The following is a 14,997-nucleotide window of genomic DNA, read 5'->3' on the forward strand; positions in this document are numbered from 1 at the left end:
GGAACAGCTCCTGTTTGGGAAGCTTCCTGTGTGATACTATCCTGCTGACAGAGGGCTAGGAGAGGAGACCCGTTAGACTCAGACCTCTGAGAGGCTAGACGTCGTAAGACTGATGGCACTATGGGGAAACATCACTGCAGCGGGCCGGACAATACCGTGTTCTGCTGAGCAGATTCCCAATGTATTAATCAAATCAAATCAAATTTATTTATATAGCCCTTCGTACATCAGCTGATATCCCAAAGTGCTGTACAGAAACCCAGCCCAAAACCCCAAACAGCAAGCAATGCAGGTGTAGAAGCACGGTGGCTAGGAAAAACTCCATAGAAAGGCCAATACCTAGGAAGAAACCTAGAGAGGAACCAGGCTATGTGGGGTGGCCAGTCCTCTTCTGGCTGTGCCGGGTGGAGATTATAACAGAACATGGTCAAGATGTTCAATGTTCATAAATGACCAGCATGGTCGAATAATAATAAGGCAGAACAGTTGAAACTAGAGCAGCAGCACAGTCAGGTGGAGGTTGAAACTGGAGCAGCAGCATGGCCAGGTAGCACAAGGATTAACACAAGGACCTGGCGTTGTTGCGTAACACAACATCAATGGCGTTTCTCTTCTGCCCCCGAGCCGTGAAGATATCACATCCCGAGATAGACGTGTCTTGTTTTTGAGGGAAACACATCTGACTGTCTTTCCTTTCGTGATTCACCTCCACCTTGGCCCGAAGGTCGTACTCGATTTCTCTCATGTCACAATAGGCATTCAAACGTTGACCACCCCCCCCCCCCACTCCACCATGTTGAGTTCATGGCGGCTTTGATGTTCAGATGACCCTCTATCAAGATATTACACGTACAGACACACCTGACACAATGCTCATGACAAGAGACAAACAAAGCAAGGTTTACATGTACACTTATAACATTTATAGAGCTAAATACAAAAAAAAACACTGTGGTTTACAGATCAATCATCAAAAACAACAACATAAATAGTTTGCATGACCGTGACAAATAACTTGGTCCCTGTAGTAGCAGATGAGTAAGCGGTGTCTTATTGCTGATGTCTTATAGCCGATGCCTTATTGCTTTCAGAATGAACAGAACAGAAAGGCCTGCACACTGAATAAGCTCCCAATGACCACATCATTGACCACGTCTCCATCCACAAGGATCTTGGCCTGACGAAGATCCTTGTGGATCAAAACCGTACGGTGTGCAGGCCCTTTCTGTGCTTCTCTAGTAGAGTGCCTTGCGAAAGTATTCGGCCCCCTTGAACTTTGCGACCTTTTGCCACATTTCAGGCTTCAAACATAAAGATATAAAACTGTATTTTTTTGTGAAGAATCAACAACAAGTGGGACACAATCATGAAGTGGAACGACATTTATTGGATATTTCAAACTTTTTTAACAAATCAAAAACTGAAAAATTGGGCGTGCAAAATTATTCAGCCCCTTTACTTTCAGTGCAGCAAACTCTCTCCAGAAGTTCAGTGAGGATCTCTGAATGATCCAACGTTGACCTAAATGACTAATGATGATAAATACAATCCACCTGTGTGTAATCAAGTCTCCGTATAAATGCACCTGCACTGTGATAGTCTCAGAGGTCCGTTAAAAGCGCAGAGAGCATCATGAAGAACAAGGAACACACCAGGCAGGTCCGAGATACTGTTGTGAAGAAGTTTAAAGCCGGATTTGGATACAAAAAGATTTCCCAAGCCTTAAACATCACAAGGAGCACTGTGCAAGCGATAATATTGAAATGGAAGGAGTATCAGACCACTGCAAATCTACCAAGACCTGGCCGTCCCTCTAAACTTTCAGCTCATACAAGGAGAAGACTGATCAGAGATGCAGCCAAGAGGCCCATGATCACTCTGGATGAACTGCAGAGATCTACAGCTGAGGTGGGAGACTCTGTCCATAGGACAACAATCAGTCGTATATTGCACAAATCTGGCCTTTATGGAAGAGTGGCAAAAAGAAAGCCATTTCTTAAAGATATCCATAAAAAGTGTCGTTTAAAGTTTGCCACAAGCCACCTGGGAGACACACCAAACATGTGGAAGAAGGTGCTCTGGTCAGATGAAACCAAAATTGAACTTTTTGGCAACAATGCAAAACGTTATGTTTGGCGTAAAAGCAACACAGCTCATCACCCTGAACACATCATCCCCACTGTCAAACATGGTGGTGGCAGCATCATGGTTTGGGCCTGCTTTTCTTCAGCAGGGACAGGGAAGATGGTTAAAATTGATGGGAAGATGGATGGAGCCAAATACAGGACCATTCTGGAAGAAAACTTGATGGAGTCTGCAAAAGACCTGAGACTGGGACGGAGATTTGTCTTCCAACAAGACAATGATCCAAAACATAAAGCAAAATCTACAATGGAATGGTTCAAAAATAAACATATCCAGGTGTTAGAATGGCCAAGTCAAAGTCCAGACCTGAATCCAATCGAGAATCTGTGGAAAGAACTGAAAACTGCTGTTCACAAATGCTCTCCATCCAACCTCACTGAGCTCGAGCTGTTTTGCAAGGAGGAATGGGAAAAAATGTCAGTCTCTCGATGTGCAAAACTGATAGAGACATACCCCAAGCGACTTACAGCTTGTAATCGCAGCAAAAGGTGGCGCTACAAAGTATTAACTTAAGGGGGCTGAATAATTTTGCACGCCCAATTTTTGGGCGGAATTTTTGTTCCACTTCATGATTGTGTCCCACTTGTTGTTGATTCTTCACAAAAAAATACAGTTTTATATCTTTATGTTTGAAGCCTGAAATGTGGCAAAAGGTCGCAAAGTTCAAGGGGGCCGAATACTTTCGCAAGGCACTGTATGTACTTAATCAGCCCGGGCGCCTACGTTTTTCCTAAGGATGTGTGTATTGACCACCAACGTTTCTTTCAGAATGAACAACCCAATATGTCCAGAAGGTAAATACTGTAGGTCTAACGGACCCGTCCTCTACATAAGCACCTTGTCCCTTAGTGGTTATGGTGAGGGGACATAGCGGTGGAGGGCCCTTAATGTCCCTTCATATCCGGTCCCAGTCTCTCCCAAGAATACTACCTGTCCCTCATACTGGGAGAATTTAGCTGTCTGAGGCTGAGCCCAAAACACTGATGAACTAATGATGAGCCCAGGTGCCAGGCGCCGAGCACAGTGACCTGATGGCTAATGACCTTTACCGTACTGAACGGTGTGCACAGCTAACGATACCAAACGCATTACATAACATTACCAGAACACTGCCGGAACATCATAGCTAGGTCAACGCCCCTTTCCTGAGTGTTTTGATACATCAAGAAAGATACTGTACAACATTCACTGGGAGACGGAACTCAGGAAAGAGAAAGAGAAGGAAGGGTGGAAGAGGAGGCATGAGTTTCAGACCGAGGATTGGGTAGCAGTGTGATTGCGAGAGTTTCACCACTGAGGGTGTTGTAGATATGGGAGTGATGGTAATGATGGTTGGGATCTAGAGGGCTGTAGGCTCAGGCTGTAGTGGCTTGTAACTGTAGTGCACTGTGGGTTGTACTGTAGTGTGGTCGTTTAGTGTACTGTCAGTTGTCGTGTAGGGAGGGCTCTCTCTGGAACCCTGCTGGTAACTCTGTAGTTCACGGGTACAGGTGGCGATGGGTTCCATGGCAACCTTGCCCATGACAACCATGTGCCAGTGTTTGTCTCTAACAGGATGAGCCAGGTCAATGGAGATCACAGTTGTCCAACGATCAGTCTGTCTGTCTATGGGACACACACGGTGTGAAATGAAGAGCCCTAAGTTAGAGTCTGCGTGTCCTTCCTTTGTTCATGGGATCTGGATCTGTAGCTCCTCCTCCTCTTCGTCTGGGTCGCTGGGCGGTCCATCTGGGTTCTCCGGGCTGAACCGAGCTGACCTCATCTTCCCAAACAGGCCCGGGCTCTTCTGCCGCCGCAGTCTAGAACAGATGAACACAGAGGAGAGGAAGAGTAAGTGGCCTTGAGTGAGAAGGCTACTTCAGGTTTTGATCTCCATTTTCCACAACTGGCACTTAAAGGCCCAGTGCTGTCAAAATTCTGTTTCTCCTGTAAAAGTCTGATTATTCCCCCAACAACTAAGGTAAAGTTCTTCCAGAAAATCACTGTGGAGATCTCAAAGGTGAGCGAGTAAACAAAGGCATATTTCAGGACTCTGCGTCGGATAAACAAACCATGCATAATTCACCATTGCCTAAAAGCCCAGCACAACGGAGCTGCTTCCGTTGCCAGGTAACACTCAGTTAGCCAGCAATGACCAGTTACTGAGCCACGGCTGCTATACTGGTGATCATGTCACATGGACAACAGTGAAATACTAACATTATCTCTACAGAGGTAGAGCGGGGGGACAGGAAGAGAGAGGGAGAGAGGAATAGAGAGAGAGAGAGAGAGAAGGCGGAGGTCTGCTCTCTACAACCCAGGTACATTTTTTAAAATTCAGCAGAAGGTTCCCATCAAGCCTGGCTGTAATGAATCCCTCTGAGGCTCAGAGAAAAGCTTTAATTATTTATCAACGAGCCGCTTGCCGAATTGATCTTCATTTTGAGATGATTCATCACCTTGACTTGGGCCCAAAATCCTACCTGCGTGTTTGCAGTCGGCTCGGTCTGCGCCATAATGACAAAGACAAACAGGTACAAAGGAAAAGCAGACGCAGTTAATTCCTTAAACCAACACGCTCTCTCTTTCCTGTCTGTTTCGCTCTCTCTTTACCTTCTCCAGCTCCCTCCTTCTCTCTCTTCTACTTTCTCCAACTCCTTCCCCTGTGTCGTAGCAAGTTCAGTATATCTGCTGTCACGCTTTATTAGGACACAACAGCTTAACCGTCAGGAAACTTGTGTTGAAGACAATGCCTGGCGTCTGAGGCTGTCCAGGTAAATAGAGGACTCATTAGAGAGGAGGAGCCCAGCCAAGACCCCAGACCAGCCCAGCTCCCAGGCCATGCAGTTACACTGCTGATCAACTAGAGTCTAGACATTAGCACTCATGAACCTATGATAGCTAACAACACTAGGCCAGCCACCACTGCACCACTACCTGCCTGGGACTGACTGGCGACTGACTGACTGACTGACTGACTCACTGACTGACCAACTATCTGACTGACTGACTCACTGACTGACTAAAGGACTTACTGAGTGACTGACTCACTGACTGATTGAGTGACTGACTGACTGTCTGACAGACTGACTGACGGAAGGACTCACTGAATGAAGGATTCACTGACTGACTGACTGACCCATTGTCTGACTAACTGACTCACTGACTAACTGAAGGACTCACTAACTGACTGACTCACTGACTGATTCACTGACTGACTCATTGACTGACTGACTGACTGACTGACTCACTGACTGAAGGATTAACTGACTGACTGACTGACCCATTGTCTGACTGACTGACTCACTGACTAACTGAAGGACTCACTAACTGACTGACTAACTGACTGATTCACTCACTGACTCACTGACTGACTGACTCACTGACTGACTGACGCACTGACGCACTGACTGAAGTGCTCACTGACTGACTGACTGAAGGATTGACTGACTCACTGACTGACTGACTGACTCACTGACTGACTGACTCACTGACTGACTGACTTACTGACTGACTGAAGTGCTCACTGACTGACTGACTGAAGGATTGACTGACTCACTGACTGACTGACTGACTCACTGACTGACTCACTGACTGACTGACTCACTGACTGACTCACTGACTGACTGACTTACTGACTGACTGACTGAAGGACTCACTGACTGACTGACGGACACAGACTGACTGGACTCACTGACTGACTGACTGACTGACTCATTGAATATGAGAGGGTGGGTGAGCTGGCTGGAAACAGATAGTGAGATTTACATTATGAGCTGTCCAAGTTCATGAGTAATCAATGTGAGCTGGGGGCGCTAATCAGTCAGTAATGATACTGTGGGACCCATAGAAATATTAGGCATAAAAAATAGCCACCCTTCTTTTTTACATTATTATTATGGGTAATATCTTTAGACAATCACATGGTACTGCAAAGCAGACCAGTACTTTAGGATAAAAGATGGTTATTGTAGTTATTACTGACTAATGCTAAATGTCAGGCACTGTTAGGCCAACTAAGAGATCTCAGAGGTCTTAGGGCTCTTAGATTATTGACCATCAGTAGAACGAGACCTAGTGATGATAGAGGCAGCATGTCTGATGTGCCATGTACACTACCGTTCAAAAGTTTGGGGTCTCTTTGAAATGGACATTTTCTGTCCATTAAAATAACATCAAATCTATCAGAAATACAGTGTAGACATTGTTAATGTTGTAGATGACTATTGTAGCTGGAAACGGCAGATTTCTTATGGAATATCTACATAGGCGTACAGAGGCCCATTTTCAGCAACCATCACTCCTGTGTTCCAATGGCACGCTGTGCTAGCTAATCCAAGTTTATAATTTTAAAAGGCTAATTGTAATGATCGTCTGTGGTGGAAGAAGGTGAGGACCAAAGCGCAAGTGTTTAACTTTAACTGAACACTGAACAAAACAACAAACGACAAATGAACAGTCCCGTAAGGTGAATGAAAAAACACTAAACAGGAAATAAACACCCACGAAACACAGGTGGAAAAAGGCTACCTAAGTATGATTCTCAATCAGGGACAACGATTGACAGCTGCCTCTGATTGAGAACCATACCAGGCCGAACACAGGAAATCCCAAATTATAGAAAAAATAACACAGACAATCCACCCAACTCACGTCCTGACCATACTGAAACAAAGACATAATAAAAGAACTAAGGTCAGAACGTGACACTAATTGATCATTAGAAAACCCTTTTGCAATTATGTTAGCACAGCTGAAAACTGTTGTTCTGATTAAAGATGCAATACAACTGGCCTTCTTTAGACTAGTTGAGTATCTGGAGCATCAGCATTTGTGGGTTCAATTACAAGCTCAAAATGGCCAGAAACAAAGCACTTTCTTCTGAAACTCGTCAGTCTATTCTTGTTCTGAGAAATGAAGGCTATTCCATGCGAAAAATTGCCAAGAAACTGAAGATCTCGTAACACGCTGTGTACTACTCCCTTCACAGAACAGAGCAAACTGGCTCTAACCAGAATAGAAAGGGGAGTGGGAGGCACCAGTGCGCAACTGAGCAAGAGGACAAGTACATTAGAGAGTCTTGTTTTAAAGTTCTCCAGATACAGAGAAATACACCTACTGTGTTGTATACTAATCGAGTGTCTAGCTAGCCAACTGGCAAGGTGGTGCGTCACAGTGAGTTATGAAATTAGCCATCTGTAACCTCGAATATGAGTGGAAATGTGAATGTGTCCATAGTATCACTTCTTCACTGTTTTATAAAGTAAAAGTGTTTAGTACAAGTTTATTTCATTTTTAAGAGAATGAGAATTGACATATTTGTGATACAGAGACTAATGATCATAGTCAGAAGGAGACCTAGTGATGATAAAAGCGGCATGTCTAAACTTCTACACGCTTGAAAGTCGGTGACATTGTTCAAGTGTGCAACAATACCAGCAATAGAGGAGTGTGTGTGTTCAGTGTGTGTTCAGTGTGTGTTTAGTGAAAGTTCAGTGTGTGTTCAGTGTGAGTGTTCAGTGTGTGTTCAGTGTGTGTTTAGTGTGTGTTCCATTTGAGTTCAGTGTGTGTTCAGTGTGTGTTTAGTGAAAGTTCAGTGTGTGTTCAGTGTTTGTTTAGTGTGTGTTCCATTTGAGTTCAGTGTGTGTTCAGTGTGTGTTTAGTGAAAGTTCAGTGTGTGTTCAGTGTGTGTTTAGTGAAAGTTCAGTGTGTGTTCAGTGTGAGTGTTCAGTGTGTGTTTAGTGTGTGTTCTGTTTGAGTTCAGTGTGTGTTCAGTGTGTGTTTAGTGAAAGTTCAGTGTGTGTTCAGTGTGTGTTTAATGAAAGTGCAGTGTGTTCAGTGTGTCTTCAGTGTGTGTTTGGTGAACATTCAGTGTGTGTTCAGTGTGAGTGTTCAGTGTGTGTTTAGTGAAAGTTCAGTGTGTGTTCAGTGTGAGTGTTCAGTGTGTGTTCAGTGTGTGTTTAGTGTGTGTTCCATTTGAGTTCAGTGTGTGTTCAGTGTGTGTTTAGTGAAAGTTCAGTGTGTGTTCAGTGTGAGTGTTCAGTGTGTGTTCAGTGTGTGTTTAGTGTGTGTTCCGTTTGAGTTCAGTGTGTGTTCAGTGTGTGTTTAGTGAAAGTTCAGTGTGTGTTCAGTGTGTGTTTAGTGTGTGTTCCATTTGAGTTCAGTGTGTGTTCAGTGTGTGTTTAGTGAAAGTTCAGTGTGTGTTCAGTGTGAGTGTTCAGTGTGTGTTCAGTGTGTGTTTAGTGTGTGTTCCGTTTGAGTTCAGTGTGTGTTCAGTGTGTGTTTAGTGAAAGTTCAGTGTGTGTTCAGTGTGTGTTTAGTGAAAGTTCAGTGTGTGTTCATTGTGAGTGTTCAGTGTGTGTTTAGTGTGTGTTCTGTTTGAGTTCAGTGTGTGTTCAGTGTGTGTTTAGTGAAAGTTCAGTGTGTGTTCAGTGTGTGTTTAATGAAAGTGCAGTGTGTTCAGTGTGTCTTCAGTGTGTGTTTGGTGAACATTCAGTGTGTGTTCAGTGTGAGTGTTCAGTGTGTGTTCAGTGTGTTTAGTGAGTGTTCAGTGTGTGTTCAATATGTTCAGTCTAAGTGTTCAGTGTGTGTTTAGTGAGCATTGAGTGTGTGTTCAGTGTGTGTGTTAGTGAGTGTTCAGTGTGTGTTTAATGAAAGTGCAGTGTGTTCAGTGTGTCTTCAGTGTGTGTTTGGTGAACATTCAGTGTGTGTTCAGTGTGTTTAGTGAGTGTTCAGTGTGAGTGTTCAGTGTGTGTTTAATATGTTCAGTCTAAGTGTTCAGTGTGTGTTTAGTGAGCATTGAGTGTGTTCAGTGTGTGTTTAGTGTGAGTTATGTGTGTGTTCAGTGTGATAGCTCAGTGTTTGTTCAGTGTATTCAGTGTGCGTGTTCAGTGTGTGTTCAGTGTGTGTTCAGTGTGAGTGGTCAGTACTTGTTCAGGTGGTTCAGCATGAGTGTTCAGTGTGTGTTTAGTGTGCTTTCAGTGGGAGTGTTCAGTGTTTGTTCAGGGTGTTCAGTGTGAGTGTTCAGTGTGTGAGTGTTCAGTGTGTGTGTGTTCAGTGTGTGTTTAGTGTGTTCAGTGTTTGTTTAGTGTGTACAGTGTGTGTTCAGTGTGTGTTTAGTGAACATTCAGTTTGTGTTCAGTGTGAGTGTTGAGCTGTGTGTTCAGTGATTGTTCAGTGTGTGTTCAGTGTGAGTGTTCAGTATTTGTTCAGTGTGTTCAGTATGAGTGTTCAGTGTTTCTTCAGTGTGTTCAGTATGAGTGTTCAGTGTGTGAGTGTTCAGTGAGTGTTCAGTGTGAGTTTTCAGTGTGTGTTTAGTATGTTCAGTGTGTGTTCAGTGTTTGTTCAGTGATTGTTCAGTGTGAGTGTTGAGCTGTGTGTTCAGTGATTGTTCCGTGTGTGTTCAGTGTGAGTGTTCAGTTTTGATCAGTGTGTTCAGTATGAGTGCTCAGTGTGTGAGTGTTCAGTGTGTGAGTGTTCAGTGTGTGTTTAGTGTGTTCAGTGTGTTTAGTGTGTGCTTAGTGAGCGTTTAGAGTGTGTTCAGTGTTTGATCAGTGTGTTCAGTATGAGTGTTCAGTGTGTGAGTGTTCAGTGTGTGTTTAGTGTGTTCAGTGTGTTTAGTGTGTGCTTAGTGAGCATTTAGTGTGTGTTCAGTGTGAGTATTCAGTGTTTGATCAGTGTGTTCAGTATGAGTGTTCAGTGTGTGTTGAGCTGTGTGTTCAGTGATTTTTCAGTGTGTGTTCAGTGTGAGTGTTCAGTGATTGATCAGTGTGTGTTGAGCTGTGTGTTCAGTGATTGTTCAGTGTGTGTGTGTTCAGTATGTGTTCAGTGTGAGTGTTCAGTGATTGATCAGTGTGAGTGTTGAGCTGTGCCCCATGCAGCATCCCGTTGGGAGACAAAGTGACACTAATGTGACACAGTGGCTCTGTGGGGCCATATCTGATCCCTCACCCGCAGGCTTCAGCACCTCACTCTGCACATCAAAGACCCAACACAGCTTCACATAATGAATCCACTCCCTCCTCAATTATAGATGACCCTGGTCTGAGCTGCAGCTCAACCAGCAAAGGACACTCCCTCACCTCAGCCCTGACAAACAACATCCTTATTAAAACTACACAACCACTCATGTTATTATGATGTGAGAGAGTTGAACTATTTCTAGAAATTTGCAGAATGGATTGGCGTGCCTGTTCGCAGTGAATCTGCAGTAGTGTGCGCTGCTGTGTGTGTTGTGATGACGCACAGCTAGAATGGCTCAAGGGTGAACTGAGCCTCAGTTTAGAAAAAGAAAGAACACTGCCTCCCACACAGCCAGGGATCACTCTCCGTCAAATTAGATTATTCAACCAGGTAGAGAGAATCAGCCTCTACGATATGTCCGCCATAGAGAAAACTAAACCCTGGCAAGTACAGAATATACTATGTTAAGTATTTCCAAGAAGCAGTATCTGTGTTAGTGCTCCCATTTACTACTCTCTGTTCTCATCCTCTGTGGTGTAATGCTAGCCTGGTTCCAGGTCTGTTTGTGCTGTCCTGTCAATGTCTGTGGTTATTGACTATATACAGGAGTTAGCAGGACAATACCAACAGATGTGGAATCAGGCTAGTATGATGGAGCCAGAGGCCTAGATTGACCCTCTCTTTTCACCAGGCCATGTTAGTCTACCGGGGGACTCACTGACAGGAACAGAGATCCTTTTAATGGCGCTAAATTACACATAATAGTGTTTTGACCACAGTCACCCACTAAACGACTAAAAGCTTTTCCATTGCCCAAACACTTAGCAAGGCCATTTTAAGGTGTCAGAGAGTACATCTGAAGGACAAGAGGGGGAGAGAGAGAGAGAGAGAGAGAGAGAGAGAGAGAGAGAGAGAGAGAGAGAGAGAGAGAGAGAGAGAGAGAGAGAGGGAGAGAGGGGGCGGGGGGATAGAGAAATGATACCCACTGGGCAAAAACTGGTTGAATCAACATTGTTTCCATGTCATTATAAAAAACATAAATGTGATTTGTTAAGAAGTCATCAACGTAGGGGAATTTCCCGTTTTTTCCACACAACTTTGAACTTAAATCCAATGACATGAAATGTTTTGTTGATTTCACGTCAAATTCACGTTAGTTGACAACTCAACAGAAATGAAATCAAAACTAAACTATTAAAATGTGTCTGTGCCCAGTGGGTAGTCTATATTTTCATGCTGCTACTATAATTAATTGATCAAACTCATGCCCAATTGCTTCCACAATATCTTCCACAACAAAGCCTCCGCTATAAATGCATGAACGCAAATCAATCTAATCTATAAAGCCAACAGCCTTGCTAAACTGCTAATGTGTCATTTCTGTCTGTTCACAGCTGGTACAATATCAAATAGCAATGTGGCACACTCCGTGGGAATATACAGTATGAAGGCCTATACGTTAGATTGAAAGGAGAGAGAAATCAAGGTTAGAAAGATCTCAAATACCAACACAAACCTTAGCCCTTCCTCTTAAATCTATAGACGAAACCAACGTTGTTTTTTCCCCCTCGCTTTCCCTCTCTTTTCTAATCCTCCTCTCCTACTCCATCTCTTCTGTTATATAACCACCTCTCAGATCACGTTAAACCCACTAACGCGGCTCCTCGGAAGACATACAAGCCGAGAGGAGAACTTCAAATGGCAGCGCACACAACCAGCTGTCAACATCCACAGCTCTACATTGGGGCTGTGCGTGTTAAGCCTCTCACTGTTCATCCAGAGAGTTTTGCTCATATCCTTGGTGCTCCACAACCTGCGTCCCATTTTGAAGTCTGAATTGGCCCCCTGATTGCACTAAACAGACAAGCCTGCTACAGTGACGGGAAATCAACAGAAAAGAACATGCTTCATTTAATCCACTTTCTACCTGCCTTCAGAGTGCCGAGTATTTGGAGAGATCTGAACGTCCTGCCGGTCCACCAGAAATGACACAACACACCTTTCTTACCACATGCACATGCATTCCCATCACACTATCCTGAAAAGTTTATTGTGGACATTAAGCGGTCAGTCTCCAGACCAGAGGGGTACACTACAAAGCAGGATCAATGAGTTAGCCAGCTAACTTTGATAAACAGCCATGAATAACTATTGATTTTATGGTTCATTAAGAAAGTTAAACTTAGATATGTGGTTTTGGATGTTGAATCAATTAGACCATGCCCATTTCATGCTTATTTTTCAAATAAATGATAAGTCATCTCAGAATATTAAGGCAAGTTAGCTGGCTAACTCATTGATTCTGCCTTGTAGAATAGGCCTACACCTCAGCCATAGAAGTGGCTAGTTGTTTATGTCCAGTGTGACAGATTGGAGCGGCACAGTATTGCAAAGCGTAAAGGCCAGATCCTGGTGTAAAGATGCCTCACATATGACATCACCACACCTCCGGATCAGGACCTTTCTGTTTTCACAACGGTCTGACAGTGTCATGGCGACGGCATTACAATAACGCCCCCCATTGTTAGGGACCTTTCTCATGGTGGCTAGCTTTGTCTGTCTGTCTGTCTGTCTGTCTGTCTTTCGTGTTCATCTCTTATCGCCCTCTCCATTTCTCCAAGGCCATTATATCCACACGCTTCAGCGCCGTCTGCAACTATCTCACCACTGACCCTAGGCCTGTTAACAAACCCGGGGGCCAAAGGTCATGTGTGTATAGGCTATGTGGAGTATGTTTGTGTGTGTGTGTGTGTGTGTGTGTGTGTGTGTGCGCTTGTGACATTGAGCGTGTGTGCACAGGATTACATGATCCACAGAGGATTGATTGATAAATCGATGTGAAGGATGGACTTTTAACAAGCTACAGTAAAATAAGCATTTGGCACTAACCACCCCTTCCCCACCACACACACACACACACACACACACACACACACACACACACACACACAGTACTGGCTGTCCCAGAATGCAACAGAGGTTTTCCCGGATCACCTGGCCTGGTCTGATGTATTGATTTAGACATTAGCTTTATGATCATAGACTGGGCTGGAGCTGGGAGACCACTAAACTATTTATATCTCAGACAGACAGGCTGGGATGTGGTGGGAACTATTCCCCTGGTTAAAGGGATAGTGAGACATTTTGGCAATGTCTTTTTTCTACTTCCCCAGGGTCAGATGAACTCATGGATACCATTTGTATGTCTCTGCGTGTAGTTTGAAGGAAGGTGTAGGTCGTTTCTGGAGCCATTGCTAACTAGCTGAAGGTCTATAGGAACAGCTAGTATGCTAGTTCATCTGACTGGGTGTGTAGAAAAAAGGGCTTTTATTGCCATAATGTCACATTATCCCTTTAAAGAGTCAGAGGAGAGAGATCAAGGAAAGCATTACATGTGGCCGGAAAAGATGGGAGAGAAAGAAATGACAGAAAGAAAGAGGAGTGATAGGATAGTAAAATACCAATCGGAGAGGTAGTGGACAACCACTAAATCTCAAAATCCTTCATCTATTAATATATATATATTTTTTTTTTAAATCATTAATATTCCCACTCCTATCCAGCTACGACCCGTGCATCAGGGTTAATGTAGTTTAAGCGAGTTCATCCACGTACAGTACAGTGTTATACTAGGTACCTGATGGGGCCTGACTCCCTCACTGTTCCAGGTCAGGGCTCCATGAGGCCGTGTGTGTGTGTGTTCCTAAAGGCGTTTCCATGCCAACACGCCTGTCACCCCTCTGCTAAGCTACAGGGGGCCAGCACCGCTGTGCTGCACACAGGCTCTGTGTTACTACGGTAAACTGTGACTGGGCGGCCCGCGATTGGCTGTCGGAGGGGATGAGCTGGGACGCGGGTGGAATGATAAGGCAGAGAGAGAGAGAGAGAGAGAGAGAGAGAGAGAGAGAGAGAGAGAGAGAGAGAGCTGGGGGACAGGACGGCTAGTAGACAGACTGGCCTAATGTGAGCAGGGATGCTTGCCTGACAAACTAAGACAAAAGCCTCACAGTGAGCTAATATTCTCCAGCTAAGATACCTGGGAGAACTAGAGTTTACACAAGCATGGCAGCCATACACTGTCTGATTAAACATCTTACACTACCAAAGACCACTGAGAAGGGTATGACATTGGACGTGTGAAAGTGTGCTTTTCCTGCATGTAGAGAAACATAGGTAGAGTGTGTGTGTGAGAGCATATATGAGAGGTGTGTATGTGAGTGTGTGTGTGTGTGCGCATGTGTGTGTGTGTGAGAGAGAGAGCATATGATGAGTGTGTGCGCATGCGTGTGTGTGTCAGAATCAATCGTACCGGGACTGCAGATGTTCCAGTTGGACCTGGAGGTTCTCTGACTGCTCCACCTGCTCATCCAGAGACCGCTGTAGCTTCCTGGTCTGATTATGGGCCTCATCCAGCTGAGAGGGAGGGAGGGAGGGAGGGAGGGAGGGAGGGAGGGAGGGAGGGAGGGAGGGAGGGAGGGAGGGAGGGAGGGAGGGAGGGAGGGAGGGGAGGGAGGGAGGGAGGGAGGGAGGGAGGGAGGGAGGGAGGGAGGGAGGGAGGGAGGGAGGGAGGGAGGGAGGGAGAAATCGGTCATTGCAAATCAAAGTTACACCAGACTACAAATCCCAGAATCAGTATTCTGAAATGAATACTTTGGATCAAAATCCTAGATACCCAACGCAAGCACTTACTGACAGTATGTACAGTATGTGTACAGTATCTACTGTATCTACACTGCCCTCTGTAATTGTTGGGACAGTGAAGCATGTTTTCTTCTTTTGGCTCTATACTCCAAAAGTTTGGATTTAAAATCAAACAATGACTATGAGGTTAAGGTGCCGACTGTCAGATTTAACTTGAGGGTATTTCCATCCATATCAGGTGAACTGCTTAGAAATGACAGCACTTTTTGT

General features: G+C 44.6%; 1 protein-coding gene across 1 annotated transcript in view; it reads right to left on the reverse strand.

Annotated features, from left to right (window-relative positions):
- Positions 1-2,710: 2,710 nt before the first annotated feature.
- LOC109895478 (coiled-coil domain-containing protein 102A) overlaps positions 2,711-14,997 on the reverse strand; it is a 71,078-nt gene continuing 58,791 nt past the window's right edge. The window contains exons 8-9 of the mRNA XM_031830767.1: positions 14,396-14,499; positions 2,711-3,944 (exon numbers count right to left, since the gene is read on the reverse strand). Of these exons, the coding sequence (XP_031686627.1) occupies positions 3,815-3,944; positions 14,396-14,499 (234 nt within the window). The 3' untranslated portion in view covers positions 2,711-3,814. The remainder of the gene's footprint in view (positions 3,945-14,395; positions 14,500-14,997) is intronic.

Source organism: Oncorhynchus kisutch, linkage group LG8 (assembly GCF_002021735.2).
Source record: "Oncorhynchus kisutch isolate 150728-3 linkage group LG8, Okis_V2, whole genome shotgun sequence".
In the NCBI taxonomy this organism is placed as follows: Eukaryota; Metazoa; Chordata; class Actinopteri; order Salmoniformes; family Salmonidae; genus Oncorhynchus; species Oncorhynchus kisutch.